This window comes from Notolabrus celidotus, chromosome 3 (genome assembly GCF_009762535.1).
Source record: "Notolabrus celidotus isolate fNotCel1 chromosome 3, fNotCel1.pri, whole genome shotgun sequence".
Classification (NCBI taxonomy): Eukaryota; Metazoa; Chordata; class Actinopteri; order Labriformes; family Labridae; genus Notolabrus; species Notolabrus celidotus.
Genome location: NC_048274.1, coordinates 3,759,418 through 3,784,964, shown reverse-complemented (window position 1 = coordinate 3,784,964; position 25,547 = coordinate 3,759,418). Strand labels below are relative to the sequence as shown.

General features: G+C 39.5%; 1 protein-coding gene across 1 annotated transcript in view; it reads left to right on the top strand.

Annotated features, from left to right (window-relative positions):
• Nucleotides 1-3,652: 3,652 nt before the first annotated feature.
• The window catches only part of slc6a5 (solute carrier family 6 member 5), a 34,305-nt gene continuing 12,410 nt past the window's right edge, over nt 3,653-25,547 (top strand). Inside the window, exons 1-12 of the mRNA XM_034679521.1 lie at nt 3,653-3,813; nt 5,755-5,902; nt 6,549-6,680; nt 6,812-6,985; nt 8,768-8,918; nt 9,628-9,760; nt 10,979-11,113; nt 11,205-11,308; nt 12,828-12,952; nt 13,118-13,230; nt 20,406-20,537; nt 21,817-21,916. Coding sequence (XP_034535412.1) covers nt 3,745-3,813; nt 5,755-5,902; nt 6,549-6,680; nt 6,812-6,985; nt 8,768-8,918; nt 9,628-9,760; nt 10,979-11,113; nt 11,205-11,308; nt 12,828-12,952; nt 13,118-13,230; nt 20,406-20,537; nt 21,817-21,916 — 1,516 coding nt within the window. The 5' untranslated portion in view covers nt 3,653-3,744. The remainder of the gene's footprint in view (nt 3,814-5,754; nt 5,903-6,548; nt 6,681-6,811; nt 6,986-8,767; nt 8,919-9,627; nt 9,761-10,978; nt 11,114-11,204; nt 11,309-12,827; nt 12,953-13,117; nt 13,231-20,405; nt 20,538-21,816; nt 21,917-25,547) is intronic.

The window sequence follows — 25,547 nt, the reverse complement described above, 5'->3', positions numbered from 1 at the left end:
TGGAGGTTTTTATGAGAGGCTGAAAGCTTTAAAATTTGTACGAGATACAACTTTTTAGAATATTAGGCCTCTAGTTATTCCTTATTCCGAACTCTCTCTCTCTTGACTGCTGCTGGCATTATATTGCATAATATACTGTATTATAATTATCTTTGCCATATTATATTATGTTATATTACATTATTATTCTAACTACAACTCATGGTCATATTGCATTCCGTATTATTTTTTTATTTATTGCTTAATCTGTCATTACCAACCATAATCACACCATGTCAACCTGTCACTACTGAAACATTTTTAATACTGCTTGTAATTACTGCTATTTAATCTATATTCCATTGTAACATTGTATATATCTAAATTGTATTCTAGCTTTATTTATCTATTTTTATTTTTACTTATTTTATTTAATTTTTATTTTATTTTATTTTATTTTATTTTATTCTATTTTTCTTATTGAAACTTCTTCTTGATTGTACTTATGTCTGGGTTGCGGTAACAACTGAATTCCCCCCATCAATAAAGTAATATCTTATCTTATCTTATCTTATCTTATCTTATCTTAAGAGAGACAGTTCCCCTGATCTTTGTAAGAAAGGTTGAATGGCACAAAACTAGCCTGATAAATTCCTCATATTTTAACCTAATAAAACTCTATTAATTAAATAGACTTCATGTCTTATCTGTTTTATTTAGGCTGCGTAGAAATTTCGCCATAATACTTTATTTTATTTTATTATGGGCCTATCTGCCACGTGCTCCGTCCAGCTCTATTGCCTCCCCGCGACCAATAAGAAACCGTTTTCTTTTACTCTGATTCTACGCAGTTGCTTGGCAACAACGCACGCGCTTAGCTGGTTATTTTTCGTTAACACATCTGTAATTGGCCTGTCAGGTCGACATCAGCTTCCAATGTACAACCAGCGTGACGCAGTCGATCAGAGCAGAGGCCTGAAGCTATTCCGCTTTGTCAGGCAAAAAGATTTCAACGTTGCTAAAAAGTGTCTGGATGAGATGTTTCAAACGAAATCAATTCCCTCCCTTTGGTTTGTGTGTTTGTGTGCAGCTTTGTGGTTTGTCCTTGGCTCATGTTCCACTTTCTGTGCGTGGATTCACTTTAAGGAGGCCTAAAGATTAAAAAATGATGAAGTTAAGTTATTCATTATTACAGAGACGTTTATTTTAATCTTAGATCAGTCAGCACACGCAAAAACTTCCATATGCCATATCTGTTTAAGTGGAGAGGTGTACAGTGGTATGCGCAATGCAGTGTTTTAGAATCTCCAGTATGGCGCCTTTATTCCCCCCCCTCAGCCGTCACTGCTCTCAGGCCAGGCTTCAGTGGTTGGCTGGAGTTCAACCTGACACACGTGATTTAAGGAAAAAAACTACCTCCTTCTTGCGTAAGACTTTAACAAATGAGTAGCTTTATAGAGACCTCGCCCACTTTTCCAAAAAAACTTTATCACTGCTCCCATCGCTGACGCACGAAGGAACGTATAGAAGCCAAAAACGCGCCGTGCGTAAAACCTGCCAAGCGGAAAACCTATTTATAGTTCACACCATTTTTAGCACATCCTCTCTGCCATTATTTTACTTTAAAACTTCAAACTTTCTACACTCAACCCATATTAATATGTATGAAACAAAGCAGAATATTTGATTTATAACAACTGAACATCAGCTAATTTGACCTCCAAGTCTAAAGTCTAGTTTCTGCATTTTCAGGCCTAAATGTTAAGAACAGATACGAAGTTTATCATGAAAGCAAATAGTCTTTCCCACTCCAGATACTTCTTCTCCATGCGGCTACTGTAATCTAAACTGTAGCTGAGAACCCCGACTCAGCACAGTGCAAACACTATCTAGTCCCACATGGTCTCTGGTGTTTTAGATCTTCTCAAATAATACTCCAAACGAAGCAATCTTCATCCCAAACGAACTGTATGTGTGTGTGTGCTCGTATGGGATGCGTCCATGTGTATGTGCATGTGTGTGTGAGCATCACACATCTCCCTAGAGACGAGTGTATTAATCAGCGTGGAGAGAGTCTGTCCAGTGCTCACGCATGCACCGTGCGTAAACCACAGAACGCACTCCAACCACGCACGCACACACGCTCTCCTGTCGTCTTAGTTCCTGTTGTCCCTTTAAAAATCCGAATCCAAGGCCAATGATTTATCAAACTCCTATTATCAAGAAAATGTCACGCGAAGGGCACCTTGCTCGGCACTGACGCAAACTGGGATCTTTCCTCGCGGAGGTATAGAAGAGCTTTGCACTTGGAGCTTTGCGCGGATACAAGTAGTTCACTTCCAGTTCTCTCCTTGTCTTTTTACAGCTGTTTCCCAGACTGGCAAACAGAGCTCTGGACAGAATGGTAAGTGTTCCCAAAACATTTTCTTTACTTTTCCAACCTGCAGTTTCATCTGTTTTGTGAACTTATTCTGAGCTGTTTCCTGTTAATCTCACACTTTTTCTAAACAGCAGTTTGGCGTGTTGAGGTACTGTCGCTGTCCGAGGTGCTGAAATGCAGCTACATCCTTGCATTTCAAACTTTCTCCAGTTTAGTGTCAACAAAAAGCCTGTTTTTCTTCTTGCTGAAGCATGTGTTGTGGGATTTTAAAACTTTTTTCAATTCATGGATACATCTTCATTTTAGTCTCATACTTGTTTCTGCATTAAGTATTAATTTGTTTCCTTTTTAAACAGAACTGATTACAGCCTGATGCATTTTTCTCTCTAATTAACAATACAACTTAGCAGGCCTAACAATCAATTAACTGCTTTTTCGAATTACTACCCATCCTAATTTTTCGAAACTGGGGCATTTTGCTGTTTCTTTCCCACCCCCCCTAAGGGCTACATTTTTCGGGAGTCATTTATAATCCTCTGCCCCGGGTCCGCTCACTGCTGAAACGCCGGCGATCTCGCATGCCTGCCGGGGGAAAGCGCGGAGCTATACGCCGAGAGACCCGCAGCAGCTTGTCTATTGCCCATAAAATCAGTGGATGTGTGTGGCTGAATGACATGAGGGGGAAATGGGCCGTAAAATTAAAGAATCTTGCAGAAAACGAGAACTGGAGAAGCAAAGCAACCCCCCTCCCTCCAACATGCACACCCACACACACACATACACACACTGACACACTCTCGGTGGACTGTGAGCTGAAACTATAGAGCAGCCAGAGCCCAGACCATGCTGCAGAAAGAGAATAGAGCATTTTAGTTCTAAATCAGATATGGGCTGCAGCAGCCTCTCTGCTTCTCCTCGCTTTCTGCCGTCCTGCAGCTTTTTGTCTGTCTGATCTTGTCCCCTCCATGTTCCAGGATTTCTCTGACCAGAGCAACATGGCCAAACAGCCGCCCAGCGCTCCAACGGGCTACATCCCCACGCAGCAGCCAGACGGAGCTGCGGGACTTACAACAAACAAACCGGACAACACTGCTGCGTGTCCCCCGCCCGCCCCTCACCACCACCCGGCGCCCCAGCCGCCGCCCCCCTGCAACGAGAGCAAAACTTTTTGTTCCACGGAAAATAAACCTGGAGAACCGGACAGCAGTAAAGCGTATGGGACGTTTAAAAACAACCCTCCTCCACCGGTTCCTGGAGCCGTGGCCGCTAATTCGGCCTTTAGGAAGGATTCCGTGGGATCAGCCCGTGGGGGGTCCGCCCCGTATGGTGGAGACCCGCTCCGGGCCACCACGGAGCAGAACAACACCGTGGGCAACTGGACGGCTATGAGCCAGACCACCATCATACTGGGAACAGATGGGAACACGTCTGTTCAGCCCGGCACCGTGACGGGGGTAAGTCAGCTAAATGAACCGTTTCCTTCACGGAAGAGCTGGAGGCAGGAGGTGTGGGGTGGATGGTGATGGTGATGAAAAAAAGCTGACTGGATTAACCTGCTGGGCTCCAGACAGGGGAAGGTGCAAACCCCTGGGAGTTTTAGAATCAGAATCAGAATCAGAATCAGCTTTATTGGCCAGGTATGCTTGAACACACAAGGAATTTGACTTTGGTAAACTGTGCTCTCTTTGTACAAGGCATAAGAATAAGACATACTAATAAAAATAATAACAATAACATCAGCTATAAATACAAAAACAACAACAAATAGGCATGACTAATATGTACAGGCTAAAAAAATATGATACAAGTGCAGTGGTGAGTTGCAGAGGTAGTTTTACATTAAAATAAATAGTAGTTAAATAATAAAATAAATAGAAACATGGAATTCTGCTTGGAGAATTGTTGCATTGTATATGTACATGTATCATCGTGCAGGGTAGATCAGTGCTGATGGTGTGTGGTGGAGTGAGAGACGGACACATGATTTGTGTCCCCTTAAGAATAAATGTGATGCAAGCACTGATTTTGTTTTGTTACCTCACTTAAGCTGTGAGCAAAGTGCTCAATTATTGCCTTCTAACTTCAGAACTGAATCAGTGGATGCTTCGGGCTTTACGCACAGTAAGGAGTAAACGTTTAGAGGCCATAACTGATCTGGATGTTTGTTATTGTTATTTTCCTCTTCTAACTGAGGCTTTAGTGATGTCGTTATTTTGTTCCCTAGTGTGAATTTGTGAAAATGAATATTTTACTGCTGTGGCCTGAGCATGCTGAATGAACGTGTCTGTAACTGTGTGCGTAAAAAGCTCAGACCTCAAAAAGCTGAATGAGTTGGGGGGAGGAGTTGTCTACTCTGGGTGGATCTTGAGCTTTTTGGTGCCTGCTCTGCATCATGCCCTGATCCCTCTGCACCAATCTGATGTGCCATCAAAACTTTCAGATGTGCTTGTGTCAGCAAAATACAAGAGAATGAAAACAGAGGTGGTATTTAATAATTAGTGTGATTTTTAGATCTGCAGTCAGTGCAGAGGGAGAATCAGCTCCTAATGAAACTATTCGTCTTAAGAAAAAGAAAGGATCCTGTTTCTGTGGTTTTGTTTGGCTGATCTTTGCTCACAGACACACAATGGTTAGAGATTAAGATAATCACACTCTCGCGGTATTTCTCGGTGCTCCCTGCTCTCAGCACTCACACTTGGTATGGCCCAGAAGCCCAGGTGTTATCTGGTTGATAGGACAGCTCTGTATTACACGAGACTGCGGATTGTCTCCAGTCCCCGCGAGGGAACTCCCCATCCCTCACATGCACAACCACACACACGCAAACACACATTCCCATGCATGCTGCTGTGTCTTTCTCTGAATATTCATGCAGTGTCTTTTATGAATTTGCACAGACCTTCTGCTGCAGCTGTAATTACGCATCTCTGTTGGTATTTGCAGCCATGTTTATGTGGCCCTTAGCTGTTTTTTTTAATTGCATGTGAATTTAGTAATTTCGACCGGTTTGGTGGTAATAATGTCTCTTTAAGTGCAGCTGGAGAAGAGTTGCATATACAGTCAGTGGAGAGCTGCAACCGAGAACGAAATAAACAGAGAAACTGCAAAATGTGGAGAAATACTGAGAAAAATACATGTTTCATCCTCAGATAATATGCATTCAAGACTCAATAATTAAAGGTATCTTGATGTTGCTGTATGGTAGCTAATTTCTAGACCATAATAATGATTTTTATTTCAACAGTATTCTTTGCATTGCATTGTCTATACACCGAAAATGATATTTCCTCAGGACCAGGCTTTCTGCCCAACATTTCAATGCTTTAATGGGACTCTGGTGTAAATAGGTTAAACCTGTCTTATTAGAAAATGAAGAGATGTTTTTCTCCTCTCAGGCTGAAGATGATGACGAGGAGGGAGATGAGAATAAGGCCAGAGGAAACTGGTCCAATAAACTGGATTTTATTCTGTCCATGGTGGGCTATGCGGTGGGACTGGGCAACGTGTGGAGGTTTCCTTATCTTGCCTTCCAAAATGGTGGAGGTAAGAGTTTTTTGTTCATGGCACTGAGTCAGAAATTTTTGAATGTGAGAAACGAAAAAAATAAAAAACTGCACAAAAAATATGAATTTGCAGAGTTTAAATCAGGTCTTTGTTTTTTGTGTCTGATAATTTTGTAGACCTTTAAATGGGTTAAAATTGTTATACCAAAAAAAAAAAAAATAGGCTATATGCTTAAGATAATTTATTTTTATATTACTATTATTATATTTTTACATTTTTTTTTTGTTAAGTGGTTTATTCCATTTGAAAAATGAAAAGATCAGCAAAATTTGCACTGAAATAATATATTAATGTCACCAGAAAAGCTGAAAAATCCACAACATATGGTATTAATGAATAGAGATAGTTCAACATTATTATTATTATTATTATTATTATTATTATTATTATTATTATTATTATTATTATTATTAATAATAATAATAATAATAATAATAATAATCAAAGTTATTGACAGTAAAGTGATATATTTATGGTGAATCCAGGTGTATTGATGTGTTTTGGTTGTTAAAGTGTCAGCAGACACAAGTCCACATATGTGCTGATTTCAGTCATATTTATTAGAAGTGTTTGTCTGTTAGTTTTTCCGGCCTCTCTGCAGCCTGCTCTTTGATTCCCCTTGCAGGAGCTTTTCTGATCCCCTACCTGACAATGTTGGGCATTGCCGGGATCCCTATCTTTTTACTGGAGGTGTCTCTGGGCCAGTTTGCCAGCCAGGGCCCCGTGTCAGTGTGGAAATGCATCCCAGCTCTGCAAGGTAAACTGCCCCCACTGAGCAAGCAATAAAAGAATCCAACAAATTCAAAAATAAAGCTGATTTTTATCATTACGAGTTCTCCACTTTTCTTAAGAGTAATTTATATATTTCGTCTCATTTATTTATTTTAGGTTGCGGGATTGCCATGTTGATAATATCTGTCTTGATAGCCATATACTATAATATTATAATGTGCTGGACACTGTACTACCTGTTCGCTTCGTTGAAGGGCTCACTGCCATGGGCTAACTGTAGGAATGATTGGAACACGGTGGAATGTAAGGACAAAGACATGCTGCTGTTAGGTAAGACACACACCTCCACACACACACACACACTATCACACACAGTAAATGTACCCCTCTCTCTCTCTCTCTCTCTCTCTCCACATTGCGCAATGCGTCATGACTCCCTCAGCTGAGGTGTCCTGCAGTATAATGAATCCTGACCTGTGATCTCTGCAGTGTTTCCACCCTCAGAAACACTTTAAATTCACAACACTTCACTTTATCTGTGAGATTCATTCTGATGAAATGTGCAGGAGGGCCCTCAGTTTGAAATATTAAGCCTTGAAAGAGTATCTGAGACATATTCAGATTTTTCTCCTGTGTGATAACGTCAGAATATTGTGTTTTATACCCCGTGAATGTGGAACACACATCTGGAGCAGTCTGTCTTGCTCTAATTTTTAATGAAACTGGAGATAAAATCTGGTTTTTGTGAGGAGAGATTGTGCGTGCAGTTGTTTGTTGTCGATGTGCGTCGAATAGATATCGAAATTCGGCTCATTTCTTGTAATATTTGCCTCCAGAGATTCTGTGAATTCAGCACAAAAACTGCTTGCTTGACAAATTTACTGTAAACTGGCTGAGCTGCTGCAGTGCTGCGGTGAGCTCGAGGCTGACCCCTGGTGGTGGCTATGCGACACTGCAGGCTCACTTTACAGTCTGTGGGACTATCAGTCTTAGAAATAGAAAAATAAATACAAGATATTTCTATTATAAAAAGTATAGCAAGCTAATCTAAAATTAGAATGAAAAATAATAATTCACCAAATTAAGCTTGCTGAATTAGAATGTTGACATCACATTTCTGCTTATTCTGGGGTGCACTAGTATTATTTAAACATCACAAAAGACCTGAAAAAAAATAAATACTATGGAAATTCTATCGCCAAAACCCCATCCTTAATTTAAAACAAACATAACAGTAAAGTATTTTATTAAAACCTCAAAGTAATGGTTAAAATACAACATGAGTGTATGAGTTTATTATAGGACAGGAGTTCTCAAGCAACACCAATCCATAAAAAATTACCTTCCTGCTGCACAAAATGTCACTTTTATGTAAACTTGGTGTTCAATAATATTCCAATTCAATCCACTATATTAATGCATCCCTGAATTTTGTTTCAGGCACATTGCAGTCAAAAGTTCAGGTTATGTTTTTGATATTTTATATTATATTTTTAACCAGATATAGGTAAAAAAATGTGCATAAGATAAGATAAGATATTACTTTATTGATCCCCCGGGGGGGAAATTCAGTTGTTACAGCAACCCAGACATAAGTATCTGCCCCTGAGGGATTTAGTCATTGTTTAATATAGTCAAAAACAAGGATATGAGGCCAGTTAGTTGCAGTTTCAGTCAATATTTAACTTTTTTTAATTAGTAAAATAAACTGTGAGTGGAAAATAGTTTACATTTAGATTCAGGGTGCATTTTAAAAAACTGTCTTATATATATAATATATAATGTTTTTAGAAAAGAGAGTTTTTTCCCCTGTCATATCTTCATTAAAAATGAGCAGTCAACAACTAAACTGGTTTTCTAACTTGACGTAATCACAGACTGAAAAATATTTAGTTTTATAAAATCTGGCCGTTCATCTAAAGAAATAACTCTAACACAGTTTTAACTGAGGGTCCTCGCTGCAGTCTTCAGACCTGCATCCGTCTCTCCTGATCACATCGGTCCATTCACTCCTGTTCTACTGTCAGTGTGGAAAGCAGACAGTAAGCTCTGTCCCACAGCAGCTCTCTGCAGGTCTCTCCTCTTACGTGTTTTGGTTTCTGATTGGAACAGACACGTGCATCCTGCGGGACAGAAACATCACCTCCATCAAGAACTCCTCTTTCTGTCTGTCCGCGAACGCTGTGGGAAACCTGAGCAAACTGATCAACATGACCGTGGACGGAAACAAGACCTACGTCAGCCCCAGTGAGGAGTACTTCAAGTGAGTGCTTGATAAATACAGCAGTGAGATAAAAAGAAAATGAACATGTCCTGTTTGGTTTTCAGCTCAGAGTCCAATATTTCTGCTTTAATCCACAAATATGAGAGTTAGATGATTTTGGCCTTCAAATCTGCCTTATCTGTCAGAGGAACATGGTTTGAAGATACTAAGACTCGGCTCTTCATAACAATAAGAGTTGAATAGTTAATGCTTACTGCTTTAAATTGAGTTTTGCAGGATCAAGACTCAAACTTGGTCTGGAAAGAGATGACAAAACCTTCGAAAAAGTGACCAAAACTCCTGATTTGACATTATTTCTACCAGACGATCTTCTGCAGAAAGGCGTGAAAAAATCTTTAAAGAGTTGCAAAGTCTGACCTTGAAATAAAGGTATCACTGTTTGAAAAAGCACAAAAAAAGGTTTCTGATTTCCATTCAATTTAGGCGTGCAGTCTCTTGACACCTGATTTAATTTAAATCACTGACTGCAGTTTATTTGTGGTGATGCATGTTAAAATAATGTGGCAGCCCTGAAAGAATCCTTCATTACATTAAATAAGACCTCCAGGGGAGTCAGTTTAAACAAGGAGGACCAAATAGCATGAAGAATCTTTGGAGTACAGATCTTTATTTAACCTACAGAGTTTTAGTGCAGTGTAATGTTTTGTTTTTGTGCTCAGACTGAGTTTCTGTTTGGATCCTCCTGCAGGTACAACGTGTTGCACATCTCTAAAGGAATAGAATTCCCAGGAGACATCCGGTGGCCTCTGGCAGGCTGTCTGATGCTGGCCTGGCTCATTGTCTACGCCTCTTTAGCCAAAGGAATCAAGTCATCAGGAAAGGTAAGAGAACTCACACTGTGACTCTCTGACCTCTGACCTCTGCTGTCTGCACGTCTGGTCCGCTGTAGAGGGAACCCTTTAGGTTCTGATCCCTGCAGCGGGGACATGTGTAAGGTAGCCTCGCTGGTCCTGAACAGAAGAACAAGTCATGTTTACTTTGTGCAGCTCCTGCTGTCGTTAGAAGTTGTGTCGTTGTGGATCTTCCTCTGAGCTTGACAAACAAACAGATTCAGTCATTTTCAATATAATCTCCTATTTCAAAGTTATCTGAGAACTTGTCTTGTTTCTTTGAATGCAAGCTTTTGAGCTTTTAAATTCAATTTTTCAAGTCAGGAGTTTAATATTTAATAATATAAGATGTAATCTACAAACTCCACGCAGCGTTGACTCAATCTGAAAGGATTTGGGCTTTTTTCTACAACCTGTCCACAGAACAACTGCACAATGAAAATCAATTCAATCAGATTGTTAACATACTGACACCTTAAATGATAGACGAAGTTAATTAAACTTTTTTTAACAGTAAGATTTTAAATGCAATGCATGCAATAAGTTACCTTGTTGAAATTGAGGGAAAGGAGGATTATTCTCCCTGCATTATTCCCAGATCTGACTCTTCACTGACATAAATTGGCTTCAATCTCTGGAGTTCAATTTCCCTCCCTCCCTTGATAAAGGTCTGAGAACATGCAGAAACATATTAGTGTTTGTGAAAGAGCTTATTCAGGTTGAATTCTTGTGCAATGTTGCCCTCTACTGGGCATGAATGTAACATGCACTGTTGCAACATTTAAAGACATGCAGCTGCAGAACAACTCTGACTTTTTGTTCATTAAAGACTCTCAGGAACTTCACGTCTACTTTCCTTTAGTGGACTTTAAGTTATCATCAAACATAGGAATGCATGGTGCTTGAGAGAAGGGGAATGCAAATTATTCCACATGCAGGAAAAATAATGTCCTTCCCATGAAACTTGTTTGGCTCTTTGGTAATGATTGGGTCTAGGATTGATGCTTGTTGACGAATAACTACCAAAGTGAAATGGACGCGGTGCACTGTGAAGAAGGAATGAGTGAAAACTAAATGCAAAGCGAGGTGAAGAGGAAAAGTCTTGAAGGACTGAGTTCCAGTGAACTGCTTTTCTAAACATCTTATGCTGTCATCCCTTCACCTCCCTGTCTTTCTCATTTTCCCCTCTCTTGTCTCCTCTCTGCTCAGGTTGTGTATTTCACAGCCACATTTCCCTACGTGGTGCTGGTCATTCTGCTCATCAGAGGAGTGACCCTCCCCGGTGCCTTCGATGGCATCCTTTACTTTATCACACCAAAGTGGGAGAAACTGAGCGATGCAAAGGTACCTGACGCCTGCTTGTTATCACCCGGCTGTTATGTCTTTCCTGCTGTTTGCTCTTCATCTGCAATCTCCTCTCCCTCACCTCCTTCAGGTATGGAAAGACGCAGCCACTCAGATCTTCTTCTCTCTGTCGGCTGCATGGGGAGGCCTCATCACTCTCTCCTCCTACAATAAGTTTCACAATAACTGCTACAGGTAAACACACAAAAGGTAAACTATTCTTCTGGCAGACAATTCAAAGTGTCACTGCAGATGTCTCTGTATGTGTGATAGAAATGTCATTAATAAATGACTCTCTTTGCAGCCGACAGCTCAGTCTTTCTTTGGTTGTCCCTCATCTAACGCATTGCATCTCCCTTAACTCACAGAACATAAAAAAGGTTGTTCAGGATCATCTGAATGCACAAACATTTTGACCCCTGTGTGGTGAAAGTAGAGTTCTGAAAGCTTACGCTGCATTTTAAAATAATACATCAAAAGAGAACAGTTTTATAAAAATCAACTTTTTCTTGTATCACCACAACTCAGAGAAGAAAGAAGAGTAATAATGAGTTGTGTTTAAAGGCGGTTTTCGACCGGAGGAACTTTACCCCAGAACTAGGGACTTTACCTCTGAACTACAAGCGTTTCAACCGGAGGAACCAGGGTCCAAAAATTAGTTCAGGGGTAGATAATCTCCCCCCTGAAAAGACCCTGCTTGGGGGTTAGTACTTCTCAAAGGTCCCGGGACTTTTGGGGGGCAGGGCCTGCAATGCTGAACGTGTCTGATTGGTAGATTACCTGCAGTGTTTTTATTCGGCCCGTCATCCACAATAACATCACACACATCTGTGATTCACTTGATTTCTCTTTCTTTCATTAGTTTTTATTTGTTCTATCTTTTTTGTATGTGTGTGTACTTTTCAAAAGAAGAAGCTGTGATTCTCTTGATTTAGCAGCTTTGTAACAGTAGCCTTCTCTAAACCCACCGCGAATCGTCTCTACCGGTGTTCCGGTTTTAAAAGTGACCCTGTAAACTGGAGACCTTCAGCTGAACGTGTCAGTGTTTGTGGAGTTTACAAAGCTGTTGAAACACAGAGGGAGTTCCTGGGAATGCAAACTAATTTAATTTTTATTAAGATTTCAAAATATCCTCATCAGATATTTAATGATCATCTAAAGACGTTTATGAGGGATGCATCCGGCTGAAAGTCTCCAGTTAACAGGGTCGCGATTTAAACCAAAACACCTGCCGATCTCTATCACGTTTCGAGTTAATCGTGTAAACAATTTCAACCATAAAAGTCCGACAACACTCCAGGACCTTATCTGTATGTTGAGATATTTTCACACACATGAATCATTCAAGAGGCCTGCATTGATATAAAATAAAGTGATTGTACTAGATTGCATTAAAAAGCATCCCAAGCCTATTATCATCAGGCTTTGGATGCTGAGAATAAAATAGCAGACATATCCTCACAATGTTAACTGCGCCCCCTTGTGTACACTCTCTGTAACCGCCTGATATCTTCTAGAACCATTTATTTGCAGAGTATTCATTTCGACCACCAGAGGGCGCCATAACACATTTTTCTTCCATGTGCAAAAACCAGCAATTACTGCATTGTATAAAACTGTCTTCCTTTTATCTGACACTTGTCAAAATACTGCAGAACTCTCTATGTGCTCATTCAGCCTCTGTTTCTTCTCTCTGTCTCGTTCTCCCCTGCAGGGACACTGTTATAGTGACATGTACAAACAGTGCCACCAGCATATTTGCTGGGTTTGTCATCTTCTCCGTCATTGGTTTCATGGCACATGAGTTGAAAGTGCCGATAGAGAAGGTGGCAGATGAAGGTAAGATAGCAAACCAGCATGCGGCAGCAGGAGCAGGTCGACACTGCTCACTGACACACACCTGAAACAGTTCAATCATTTGATCTGATGTGAGCATAGAGTGTGTGCATGTTTATTCACGTGTGTGTGTGTGTGTGTGTTTTTGTGTGTGTTTGTGTGTGACAGGTCCAGGCATTGCGTTCGTGGTGTACCCAGAGGCTCTGACCAGACTCCCCCTGTCTCCTTTCTGGGCGATCATCTTCTTCCTCATGCTCCTGACTCTTGGCCTGGATACCATGGTAACCACTGCTCCTTTAGTGTGTGTTTGTGTGCGTGCGTGTGCATGTGTGTGTTTCAGCTGTGCGTAAGAGCATAATATGTCCTGACAATGAAAACAAGGAAAGGTTTCCACAGTAAGGATGATGTGTGGTTTTACATCTCCACATGCGCTCGCTTTAGAGACACAATCTGACATTCAGATCAATATAGAGACATTTCAGCTCCTACAGATAAACTCCTCAGAATTATAAATACACACACTACCAGTCAAAAGTTTGGACACACCTTCTCATTCAATGGTTTTTATTTATTTTAATTATTTCCAACATTGTAGATTAATACTGAAGACATCAAAACTATGAAATAATCTGGTTTTGCCATAATCTGGATTACAACAGTAGTCAAATAGGGCTATCCATTGTGTACTAACCCTACCTCTGAACAACACAACTGATGGTCTCAAACACATTAAGAAGGCAAGTCATTCTACAAATGAACTCTTGACAAGGCTCATGTTCATTAGAAACCATTCCAGGAGACCACTTCATGAAGCAGACTGAGAGAATACCAAGAGTGTGCAAAGCTGTCATGAAGGAAAAAAGGGGCTACTTTACAGAATCTAAAATATAAAACATATTCTGCTTTGTTTAACACTTTTTGGTTCATTAAATAATTCCATATATGTTCTTTCATAGTTTTGATGTCTTCAGTATTAATCTACAGTGTTTCAAATAATTCAAATAAATACAAACCCTTGAATGAGAAGGTGTTTCCAAACTTTTGATTGGTAGTGTATTTGTCTTCAAAGTGTGATTACATTAAATCCAGACTGCTGAACCTGAATAAGACAAGTTACAAAAAACAAATCCTTAAATGCTGTTTGGCCACCAGGGGGCAGAAGATCTCCATAATCTCCTGTCAATACTCATCAACAGCTTTTACACATCCATGTCTGTTTCATTGTACAACATTCATAGCTCAGAGCAGCAGCATGATCCAAGAGGTGAAGATGATTAATGAACTGAGATTTAACAAAACTGTAAGTGTGTTTTAAAACCAGCTAATTGGCTAACAGGCTTAAATACTCAGAGGAGCTTCAAATGCACTGATAACTTTCTTGTGTCACTCCAAGCAATTCAGGTTTTCATTTACAGTCAGTTCATTGAATGATAACATCAGTATTATTCTTACTGTCTAAAAGTTAAGATCAGTCTAAGCTCAGTCTAAGATCAGAGTCATGTGTCAGTAAATTCTGTGGTCTTTCAGTCCATGAGAGAGATCGAAGAGAAAAGCACACTGTCTGTTTCTGTAGCCGAACTTCTCCAAACTTCCACAACATCCATCATCTTTATGTCGGCGTCAACAGTCTCTTGACTTCAGCTTGCTCTGAAGTACACTCTCAACTTTTGTTGCGCCATCCAGCTAAGTATAAACGCTGCAAACATTGACCCAATTAGCATAATTACCCATACACACCACCCACTGTGACTGATTTCAGCTGAAGTGCTGGAGCTCTCCGGGTACTGGAGCAGAAGGGGGTCTGTGTGATTGGATTGAGTGAAATGAAGTTGACCCTGAAGTTTTATAACAACAACACTGACGTAATGCAAAGTTTGAGTTCAGTTGAAGTACACTACATTGAGTGAGGAGGCTCCAGCTTTCAAGTTCCTAACAGTGTTTGCACATATCAGCGTGAACTGTGGATCATTGTTTTGCATTATTTACTGGAAACACTTGAAATGATAATCAAACACACCTGAGCCACAGATTCACTTCTGTTTCATGTCTGTAAGGCAGCATGCAGTGTGCAGCAAGAATATGTATACCTTTATTAATGCGTGTTAATATGAGTGTTTTGGATGGCACTGCAATGTTGCAGACACAAACAGAAGTTTGAAGTTTTTATTTTATTATTGTGTCATGCATACAATCATATGCCCAGCCTGCATGGGCTTACAAGACACCATAGATTCACACAGTCCAGGGTCAGAGTGCACAAGGTAAGGCAAGGGAACTTTATTTGTATAGTGCATTTCATACACGAGGGCAACTCAATGTGCTTTACATTAAAACATTAAAAGCATTGGAGACATTCAGACAAGCATAAAAGAGCACAATTAAAATGACAAATATGATAAAACAGAAAAGAAAAGGAAAATTACAAATATATAAAAAATTAAATTAAAATTTGCATTTACATCTTTTAAAATGAGCTAAGATAGGAAGGTAGTGGCAAATAAAAATGTCTTAGTCTTTGATTTAAAAGAGGTGAGAGTTGGAGCAGACCTGCAGCTTTCAGGGAGTGTGTTTCAGATATGTGGTGCATAATGACTAAACGCTGCTTCACCATGTTTCAGTCTGACTCTAGGAACTGAAAGCAGACCAGTACCTGATGACCTCAGAGGTCCAGATGGTTCATACAGTAGCAGCAGATCAGCACGATCATTCCTTGTAAAGGAAACTGAGGGAGAAAATTATAACAGAATAAAAGAAAATAATACAAATAAAAATGCACACTACTTAAAAAGACTATCTTGTCTCCTTTTTAGGCTTTTGATTCAAAATCAGCAAATTTAAACATGTTAGAATTAAACAACCAGTTAAGTTTTTGCACCTCTCTCCACGACAATATTTCAGGCTTTTTACAGGCAATTTCTTGAAACAAAATCTCTCTGAGGTCATAATAATTTGTAAAGTACACTTCATTGAAATCACACATCTCACAGAGTCTGTTTCCTTCTGGGATATTTTTGAATCGACTGTCCTCAAGAGGAAGAATACCGGATCTTAACTGTGCAATCAAAGATCTTTGGCTTCTGAATGAATGAATATTTCTTTATTGTCATTGTACAACGAAATTGAGGTGCAACCCATTTCAGTGCAAAAAGATGCATTAAAAAGAACAGTAGTAAAATGAAAATACAAAATCATAAAAACAGTAGACACAAATAAACATAAATAAAAACAAGAGACACACACAGCATTCAACAGTCAGGCATTCAGAGATAAAAAGATTGCACAGTCCCATTTTATTTTGCATTACTTAGCATTTAGTGCACAGTGTGTAGAGACAGATGGAAACACAGGAAACATACCTAAATGCAAAGAAAGAGGATTATTTTGATGCTTTCTTATCAGTTATAAATTATTTCTCTCACTAAAAAGTCCAACAACAAAACTGTACAGCTTTAAAAACAACATTCATTTCAGTCTTCTTAACTTTGAAATACTTGGCTAAAGAAAAAATTATTGAAAAGCTTAATTTATGAACTTTTTAACCCTCCTGTTATGTTGCGGGTCAAATTGACCCATTTTAAAATTCAAAAATTCAAAAAGAAATGTTGAACGTGTTTTTTAGCTATAAAACTTCTTCTACTTGGCTTAATTAGCGTAAACAACATATGAAATGAAAACAGTTCATTTCACACATTTGAAACCCCCCCCTGCATGTTTATATTACACAGATACTGTTGATGGGTCAACCTGACCGAGGAGTCAAAGTGGAGGCTAAAAAGGGGTCAGAAGTGCCAAATGCTAAATGTTTCTTTGCAACTGTGTGACATATTTCACCCCAATCACTTTCCAATGTACATATAAAAAGTTTTAACATGAATTTTCATAAAAAATGAGTGAATTATCCTCTTTGAACTTTGATCTGTGAAAATTAAAGTACACCAATGTGCTAAATATTGATTTAAATGGTTAGTAATGGAGTTAATAATGAGATTTTAAAAACGTTTATTGGGATTTTTTGGGGTTCTGATACTTTTGAGTAATTAAATATGCCCCGGGTCAAGTTGACCCAGGAATATTATTGCTGTCCCCAAGAAACGAACATAAAAGGAGGGTTAAGATAAGATAGTAAATATGTATAACTTAACAATGGGACAAATATGCATGCATTGTATGTATAATGCAAAGCGACAAAGCCACAGAGAGATATCACCATCCTCTGCTTTTCTCTTCTCCCATACGGTCTGTTTTAGTGCCTTTCAGCTCATTGTTTTGTTATTCCCACACACTCTGATCACTCATCAGTCTTGGTTTTTCAGTAGCATGCAGTCTCTGTTAATCAAAAAGGTTCTGATTAACCAACTGAACACTACCTTCCCCGTGACAGGACACAAACAAAGTTAGCCCATAAATAACAGAGAGTATTAAAACAGGTAAAGAAGCAGATATTTCCCCTGAGAGCTCATAAGAGAGAAAGAAGTTCAACTCTTCAGAGCCAAATTTCAGTTTTGTAAAAATGTAATCAAAGGTGAGCCTCCGTGTGTTTGATGACCAGGGAAATAAGCTCCATTTAACTCATTTAATATTAGCTTGTTTCTAAGCCCTCAAGGCGCTAATGCAGCTTTTAAGTGCTGGACTCAATTCACAAGTTCCAAAAAACTCTAATTGTGTGAGTGACTGCACTGATGCATTCCTTACGTTACTGCAGTGAACAAACATTTCCAGAGTCCAGAGCACCTCCAGGTACAATCCTGAGCAAACAATTGCAGATAAAACACTAACTGCTCCAAGTGCAAGCGTGATGCTCCTGAGGCGAGCAGAGGAGCAGAGGGCACAGTGGCACATTAAGACACGAGTCAACAGCAACAGTAAATGAAGATGTTACTTTGCTTTGGCAGCGGCGGCGGCTCTGAGGAGCGGGCTGATGGTGGCTTTGTTGTAGAAAGCAGCCTGATGATAATAGGCTTGGGATGCTGACGGGAAATTAGTTCTGGGAGCTCAGGAGGAAGGCGAGGAGTGGAGCAGAGATAGTTCGGTGCCAATGAGTTTCTACAGCATGCACACACACAAACACACACCATGCCAACTTCCCTCTATTTGCTTGTTTATATATTCATCCTCTGCTGTCCTCTGGGTTATGAGGCCCTTTTACTTTCTTGTTGGATTGGCTAATCTCTGCACAGACTCCACCTGTCAGGTCTCCTGATTGTCATCTAAATTCAGAAACCCAATGTGTTCACAAACATTACCTGCTCAGGATTAGGGTAATGGTCTTATTTATTTTATCTGTTTTATCAGAAATTACCCTGAAATGGGTTTGTTGGCTGAGCTGAAGGCAAACACCTCACAACACTGGATGCTCTGACTGCAGCAGCTGCTCTGATGGAATGTTTTAAACCTGACGACTTGAAGCTTTCCAGCTGAGAGTTTCATTTCTGCTGCAAACTGGCTTGATTAAGACTTTTCAGTATTTCTGTGGTGAAAACAGCTGATCACACTTTGCTGTAGAGCCTGACTGATTTACCGGACAGCTGATATGACCATGACACATATAGTTTAGTTTAGTTTATTTATCATTCATTGTGTCGTGCACCTTAAGGTGCCCAGCCCATATGGACTTACAAGACACTACAAAACAAAACAAAATAGGAGCAACAACATCAGAAGAAAAATAAAAATAGAAGAAAGAAGAGCAGTTACAATACTGCACATGTCCAACAATGACCTAAAGTAATTCAAAAGCACAGAGGTACACTTCAGACATTTGGCAGTGACAACAACTAAATCAGACATAGAGTGTGCTCCTACGCTGCTGAACGGCATTTAACACAAACTGAGCAAACTGAAACACTTTGTGAGTAAACAGGAACTGAAGTCGATCTTCATCGGACATGCAAAACAAATCAGGACAGTTTTCTGATATTTTCTTGAAAAGGAGGCACCTGAGATCATGATCTGAAGGACAGTAGAATAAAAAGTGCATTTCATTTTCAACTTCCTCCAGATCACACAAGGAACACTTTCTCTCCTCCTCTGGAACAGAGTGGAAGTGACCTGTTTTGAATGCCAGAGGAAGGATACCAGATCTCAGCTGAGCACAGACAGACCTCTGAGCTCTGGTTAGGTTAAGAGTGACGTAAAGCTCTGGGTGATACATTTTTTTGAACAGACAATATGTTCTTAGTTTGGGCTTACACCGGACTTCTTCTAACCATTTGTGTTTGTAAGTGTCAAATAGTTTTGTTTTAATCTGACTCACACTACAGGTTAACATGTTTCTATAAATATATTGGAGACCTACCTTGTCAAATATTTTCGCAAGCTCTGAGGTCCAGGTGTAGCTGTTAGAATAATCCCAGTAGAAGATTTGTTTAGTTAGCCGGTTGTCTGGCATATTAATAAATCTACAGTCTCACCATGTCGCCCATATGCCGTATGTCACAAGGTTCCCATCCCATGTCACCATACAATGCAAGTTTGGGGGCATTTTTATGCACACCCAGAAAATAACGCATAGCTCTGTTCTGAACTGCTTCACACTTAGATTGCTTAAAATAACCCCAGACTCCTGCACAGTAATCTGAAATCGGACAGACACATGATTTAAACAGCTGTGTGTACGTCTTGTAACCGAGGTCACTACATAGTTTAACTTTATTGATAACTGCTCCTAAAGCTCTACCTGCAGAGTCTGAGAGAACTTTTATTCCTTCATCGAATGAGAGATGTGCATCTACAGCGAGTCCATATATATTGATGTGTTTATTTCCTGCAGAGCTATTAAAAAATGTTGCTCCTGCGCATGCAAGTTATCTTGTGTGCCTCTAAGATTATAATTTGTTCATGCAGGATAATAACTTGCGCAGACATGATAAAAATAATCATCTCACAGGACTTCAGTACTCCATCATTTTTTAATATAAGCTTTTATGATAAGTCATTTTGTACGGATCATGTAATGCAGAAAGATGTGATGATGATGACATGTTATAGAAAGGGTGATAGCATGTAGTTTGCCCAGCAGAGTGCACTACAACTCCATGTATTGCAGGTCTCTCAGCACTGTCTGCAACACAGACAGTCTATGCTTAGTAGAGCTGTCAGCATTAACACATTCATTGTGATCTAATTAAGGTCTGAAATTATGACATTGGGGGGCTGGTGGCACCCCACGTAGAGTCTATAGTCCTTGTCGCAGAGGTCGCTGGTTCGACTCCTGGCCAGTCCACAATTTGCTGCATGTCTTCCCCAACTCTCAAGTCCCCGCATTTTCTGTCTCTCTTCAGCTAACCTGTCAAAAAAGCTGAAATGAAGACGTTTTCTTTTCTCTATTTTGTTGGCACATCCTAGTTCAGTTGGAGCAGCATCTCCTTGCCTTCCTTTCACATCATCCATCATACATGTCTAAACATGTTTCCTCTTTTCTCTGGCTAATCTTCCTTCTTCCTCTTCTCCCTCTCAGTTTGCCACCATCGAGACCATCGTAACCTCCGTGTCTGACGAGTTCCCCAAATACCTGAGGAAACACAAACCTCTCTTCACGCTGATCTGCTGTGCCTGCTTCTTCGTTCTGGGATTCCCCATGATCACAGAGGTACGAGACGGACCCCAAAAACACCTTTTTACACACAGACACCTCACCACAGAGATGCTTTAGCATTCTCCCCGTGCCTGAGATGGTCCCTCTTCATCTAAGTGTCTTAGGTCTCTCGCTCCTTCTCTTTCCCTGTCCCTTTGTATATCTTTGTGTAATCTTTCTTTTACTTTCCTAGGTGTGCACGCCCTCTTTTACAGAACATGATATTAGCTGTCAATAAAAGATAGGCCAGAGTTCTAAGAGGGATGGTGATGGTCGCATGCACACAGTCACAAGCACAGAAGAAAAATGTTTTCTTTCTTTTCTTTTGCTGCAAGAATAAATTGCATTAATATTTCACAGTTTGTGACAAACATGACACAAACCAGAAATATATATGCAGACAAGAGGAAGAAGAGGAAGAAAAAAGAAAGAAAAAAAAGAGAAAGAAGAAAAAAAAAAAAACCCCAAAGCATTCTCCCCGTGCCTCGGACTCTTTCTCTGAATACGCCAACAGATTTCTGCATGCAAAACACAGCCGGGGCTGTGAGAGGGGCGACTAAGTCTTACTAAAATCCCCCCAGATCTCTGTAGAGGGAAAAACACAGTCATATTGTATCACATGCTGGGGTCAGGCTGGGGAGACGGTCATTAAACCACTTCACTCTCTGTATAAACAAACCTGAAACATCATCTTTTCAGCTTTGAGAATTTTAAATTGTTTTCAAATTTGTGTCTTGTTTATAAGATTTTAAATGGCTTAACCACTGCGTCAGTTTATCAACTTTCGCTCAGTGGACTCCGTTAAATCCACAAGAATCTCTTCGTACAGAAATTGCAATGTGCCCTTTGGCCGTTCTGCCTTTGGGCAGTCAGCTTTATCTGTGAAAGCCACAACTCAGTGGAACACCTTACCAGAGGATATTAAGAACTGTGAATCTCTCAATCTCTTCAAAACCAAACTGAAAAATCCGCTAAAGGATGCTCAACACTGCAACCACTGATTACAATGTGATGTTTTAATTGTGACCTGCCAAGGGACTGCAGATGTAAATTAGCTTTAAGCTAAATCTGGTACAATGCATCAGATGGTGACATTTATGTCAAATATTGTACATGGTCCCTTTACAAATAAATTGAATAAAAAAAATAAAAAAAAACAGCTGAAAATTCCAACGTTTCATTTATAATAATCTGTCAGAGGATGAGTGAAAGAGTCAGAGGTGAGTTGATAGGTGTCATCATATGATAAAGCCTTCATTCTGTGATTTTGTGATGTCTTGTGTGTTTGTCACAGAACGGGATGTACATGCTTCAGCTGGTCGACACGTTCGCAGCCTCCTACTCATTGGTCATCATCGCTATCTTTGAACTGCTGGGGATTTCATACCTCTACGGTGAGTTCCTGTCTGTACTGGGCCTCTCTATCTGTACCCTCCTCTCTCCCAGTCCCCTCTCTCTATTTTGTGGTGGTTTTAAGTCATGTATACAGTAACAGGCAGCATGAATAACAGAGAAGCAAGCCCTTTAAAATCACTCCACATTATGAGAAAAAAAGATAAACATTCCCCTCTTTTTTTCTGGCATTGTTTGTTGCAGACATCTTACTGTTCTTTGTACTTCAATTTTTAAACTGCTCATTTTTTATGAGCATCTCTGTTTATATTAAACATTTCACAAGAACTTAAATATTCACAAAGTTCTTCCTGCAAAAACCCTTCAGTCCCTATGTCAATGCAGAAATGGTTGTGAAAGCTCTGAGGATACCAGGCCAGCAGGTGGCGATAAAGTGTAATCAGTCTGTCAAGTCAATCATAGAGGAACATTGTGTGTATGCGTATTCAGCGTCTTCTTGAGTGAGCTGCAATTTCAAACAGTGTTCTTAAAGCTTTGTCTGGCCTGGTGGATTAAAGACTATTAATCTTGTATCCTGATGCCCCTGCAACAACCAGTTTTCCCTGTAAACATGCAACTAAGCCGCTAGCCGTCCAGCTTTGTGCATGCACGGTACATTAAAACAAAAATAGCAAACTGCAAAGTCAAGTAATGACATCAGTGTCTTTCTAAAACTTTAGTTTTTGCTGTTCACTCAAACACAGTTTTCAAAACTGCTCATGACCCTTCACCAAAGAGTCTTAAAGCTCTGCTAGTGCCCACTGTGGGATGTAATGTTAGTCTGTTCCACAGTATAAAGATTAGCAAACATATATTGTAATTTTGAATCACTTCTTAAAACATTTTTTATTTTTTTAAAGGTCTTCATAAATATGTAAACATGTTATTCTGCTCTTGATGTCTTATTGTGCATTCTAGTACTTGGGAGCTCCTTTATTTTTTTGTTTTCATTTTAATTAATTAATTATTATTATTATTATTATTATTATTATTATTATTATTATTATTATTATTATTGTAGCGGCTAAGCCTAAAACTTAAAGCCACTGAGGGGCTGCCTAGACGGGCTTAAACCAAGCGGCAACCTCCGGTCTAAAAATATGAGTCAATGCGGAAATGTTAAAAGCTGCAGATCATCGAGGATCCGCTTGAGGCTGGCTCCGGAAGTACCGGAAGTCACGTACACATGAATGGGGAAAAGACGATCTTTACAGCATTAATAAACATGTTTACAGCCTGGTACAAAAGATGAGTGTAGTCTGAATAGCTCATTTCTCGATGTCCTCTCACTGTGAGGGGGGTGAATTTTTTTCTAATTCGGCAATTTCGAAGATATTGAGATTACCAGTCTTCCAATGAGAGGCACAGCTGCCTGTGGGAACACTGCAGCTGTTGGCTAGGAGGCTCAAAGCCCGCCTCTTTACGTCACACTGGCTCGACAGAAGCAATATGGCTGCCGCAGCCGATTGGTCTCAAAACAGCTCTTCAGAAACAGATGGGTGACGTCACGGATACTACGTCCATATTTTTTACAGTCTATGGCTTAAACATAATTGACGCGCTCTTGCCCGTGTGTCTTGTGAAAATAAGTTCCTGACGTCTTTTGGTTGCAATTACGGATGTTTTATTGTTCACCGTCTTTTCTCCACTCGTGTCAACATGCAAGAATCCAATCCAACATAGTGTCCATCAAAAACAATAAAACGCAATTATTCCACATTTCACCTTGCCAGCGTCCCGGCGTTGCGGCACGTTTGCGGTCAAAAACTTTTGTGCTCAACGTCTAGCAACACCTGATACCTCGGAGAAAGGTTCCTACCTAAGTATGCATGTGTACTGAACAGGGGAGACCCCTAGTGGACAACTTAATGTCCTACACACACACACACACACACACGCAAACATCTTGAAATGGCCCTTACAATTATTATTATTATTACTATTATTATTTTATTAGTTTATTTTTTTCTTTGTTTATTTTTGTGTCTTTCTGTGAAGCACTTTGTAACTTTTTTTTAGAAAAGTTCTTTAGAAATAAAGATTATTATTATTATTATTATTATTAATAATATATATTAGTGACATATACTGCTGCTAAACAAATGATCTGATGCGATTTAATGTCTCTTATTTTAACACAAAAAAAGGAAAGACCCATCCTGCCTTGGTGCTGTTTTTTAATGTTTGAGCTCAAGTGTCAGTGCCAAAACTTAAATCCCTATCCCTTGTTCTTCACCAGTCCATTTAGAGGCACTAATGCACTTCTAATCCAGTTCTCCAGACTACATTAACACTATCTATTTTAGGATATCCACACATAAAAATCATCTTAGAAGAAAAAGAATACACTTACATAAGAATATGTAAAATTGCCTAAAAGGTCAGCAGAGGCTTGTAGAGTGATGTTCTTCAGGAAGAATGTAAATAAAGAAACAGTAACAGCAGTGAAGGCATGATCTATCGATATTTCAGACATAATAAACAAGACAAGCAAGGCATCCCTAAAAACCAACTATAACCAAATATTGAATCGTGTTTGTAAGTCTCATCCAACACAACAAAAAACCTCCATCAAGGGACACACAAGTAAACATCCTGATGATTTAAAGTCTCACATATACAAACATATTAAGACTATTCATAGCTATTCATAAAAACAGACAAGGTGAGAAATCCAGCTAATAGCAAAGTGACAATCAACAACATGTTCTGTAGAAACAGAGGGAGTAGAAACACTTCCCTTTTGTTTACAATGATATCGTGAGGTTTTCACACGTCACAAGGCAGACGTGTGAATAAAAACCTAGGTGAACTTTGTAACACTGAATACGAGTAATTGAAGCAAAAGAGATAATAAGCAGTTGTTTATAATAGCTGTTGGAAAGAGATGGAGCCATAAGATCCAGCTCGCTTTAAAGAGCTGTGATTTCCATTCAGCAGCAGAGGGAAAGATCAAGGTCACTCCATTCAAGAGGGTTATGAGTAATTTTACTCCTGACTGATCCAATGTCTCTGCTGTCTTTGTTTAACTATTCTAAAGACTTATTCTTTTACCTCCCATGTATCTTACCTAACTTGTTGTGATGAGAAGTTTGCCAAACTCAACATCCATTAGACCATGTCCTAGAGCCCTGCAACTTGAGGTGGTTAAACAATGCACCAAGCATATAACCAAAGCATATCATCTACACTACCAGTCAAAAGTTTGGACACACCTTCTCATTCAATGGTTTTTATTCATTTTAATATTTTCAGCATTGTAGATTAATACTGAAGACATCAAAACTATGAAATAATCTGGGTTTGTCATAATCTGCATTACAACAGTCGTCAAATAGGGCTATCCATTGTGTACTAACCCTACCTCTGAACAACACAACTGATGGTCTCAAACACATTAAGAAGGCAGGTCATTCTACAAATGAACTCTTGACAAGGCTCATGTTCATTAGAAACCATTCCAGGAGACCACTTCATGAAGCAGACTGAGAGAATACCAAGAGTGTGCAAAGCTGTCATGAAGGAAAAAAGGGGGCTACTTTACAGAATCTAAAATATCAAACATATTCTGCTTTGTTTAACACTTTTTTGTTCATTAAATAATTCCATATATGTTCTTTCATAGTTTTGATG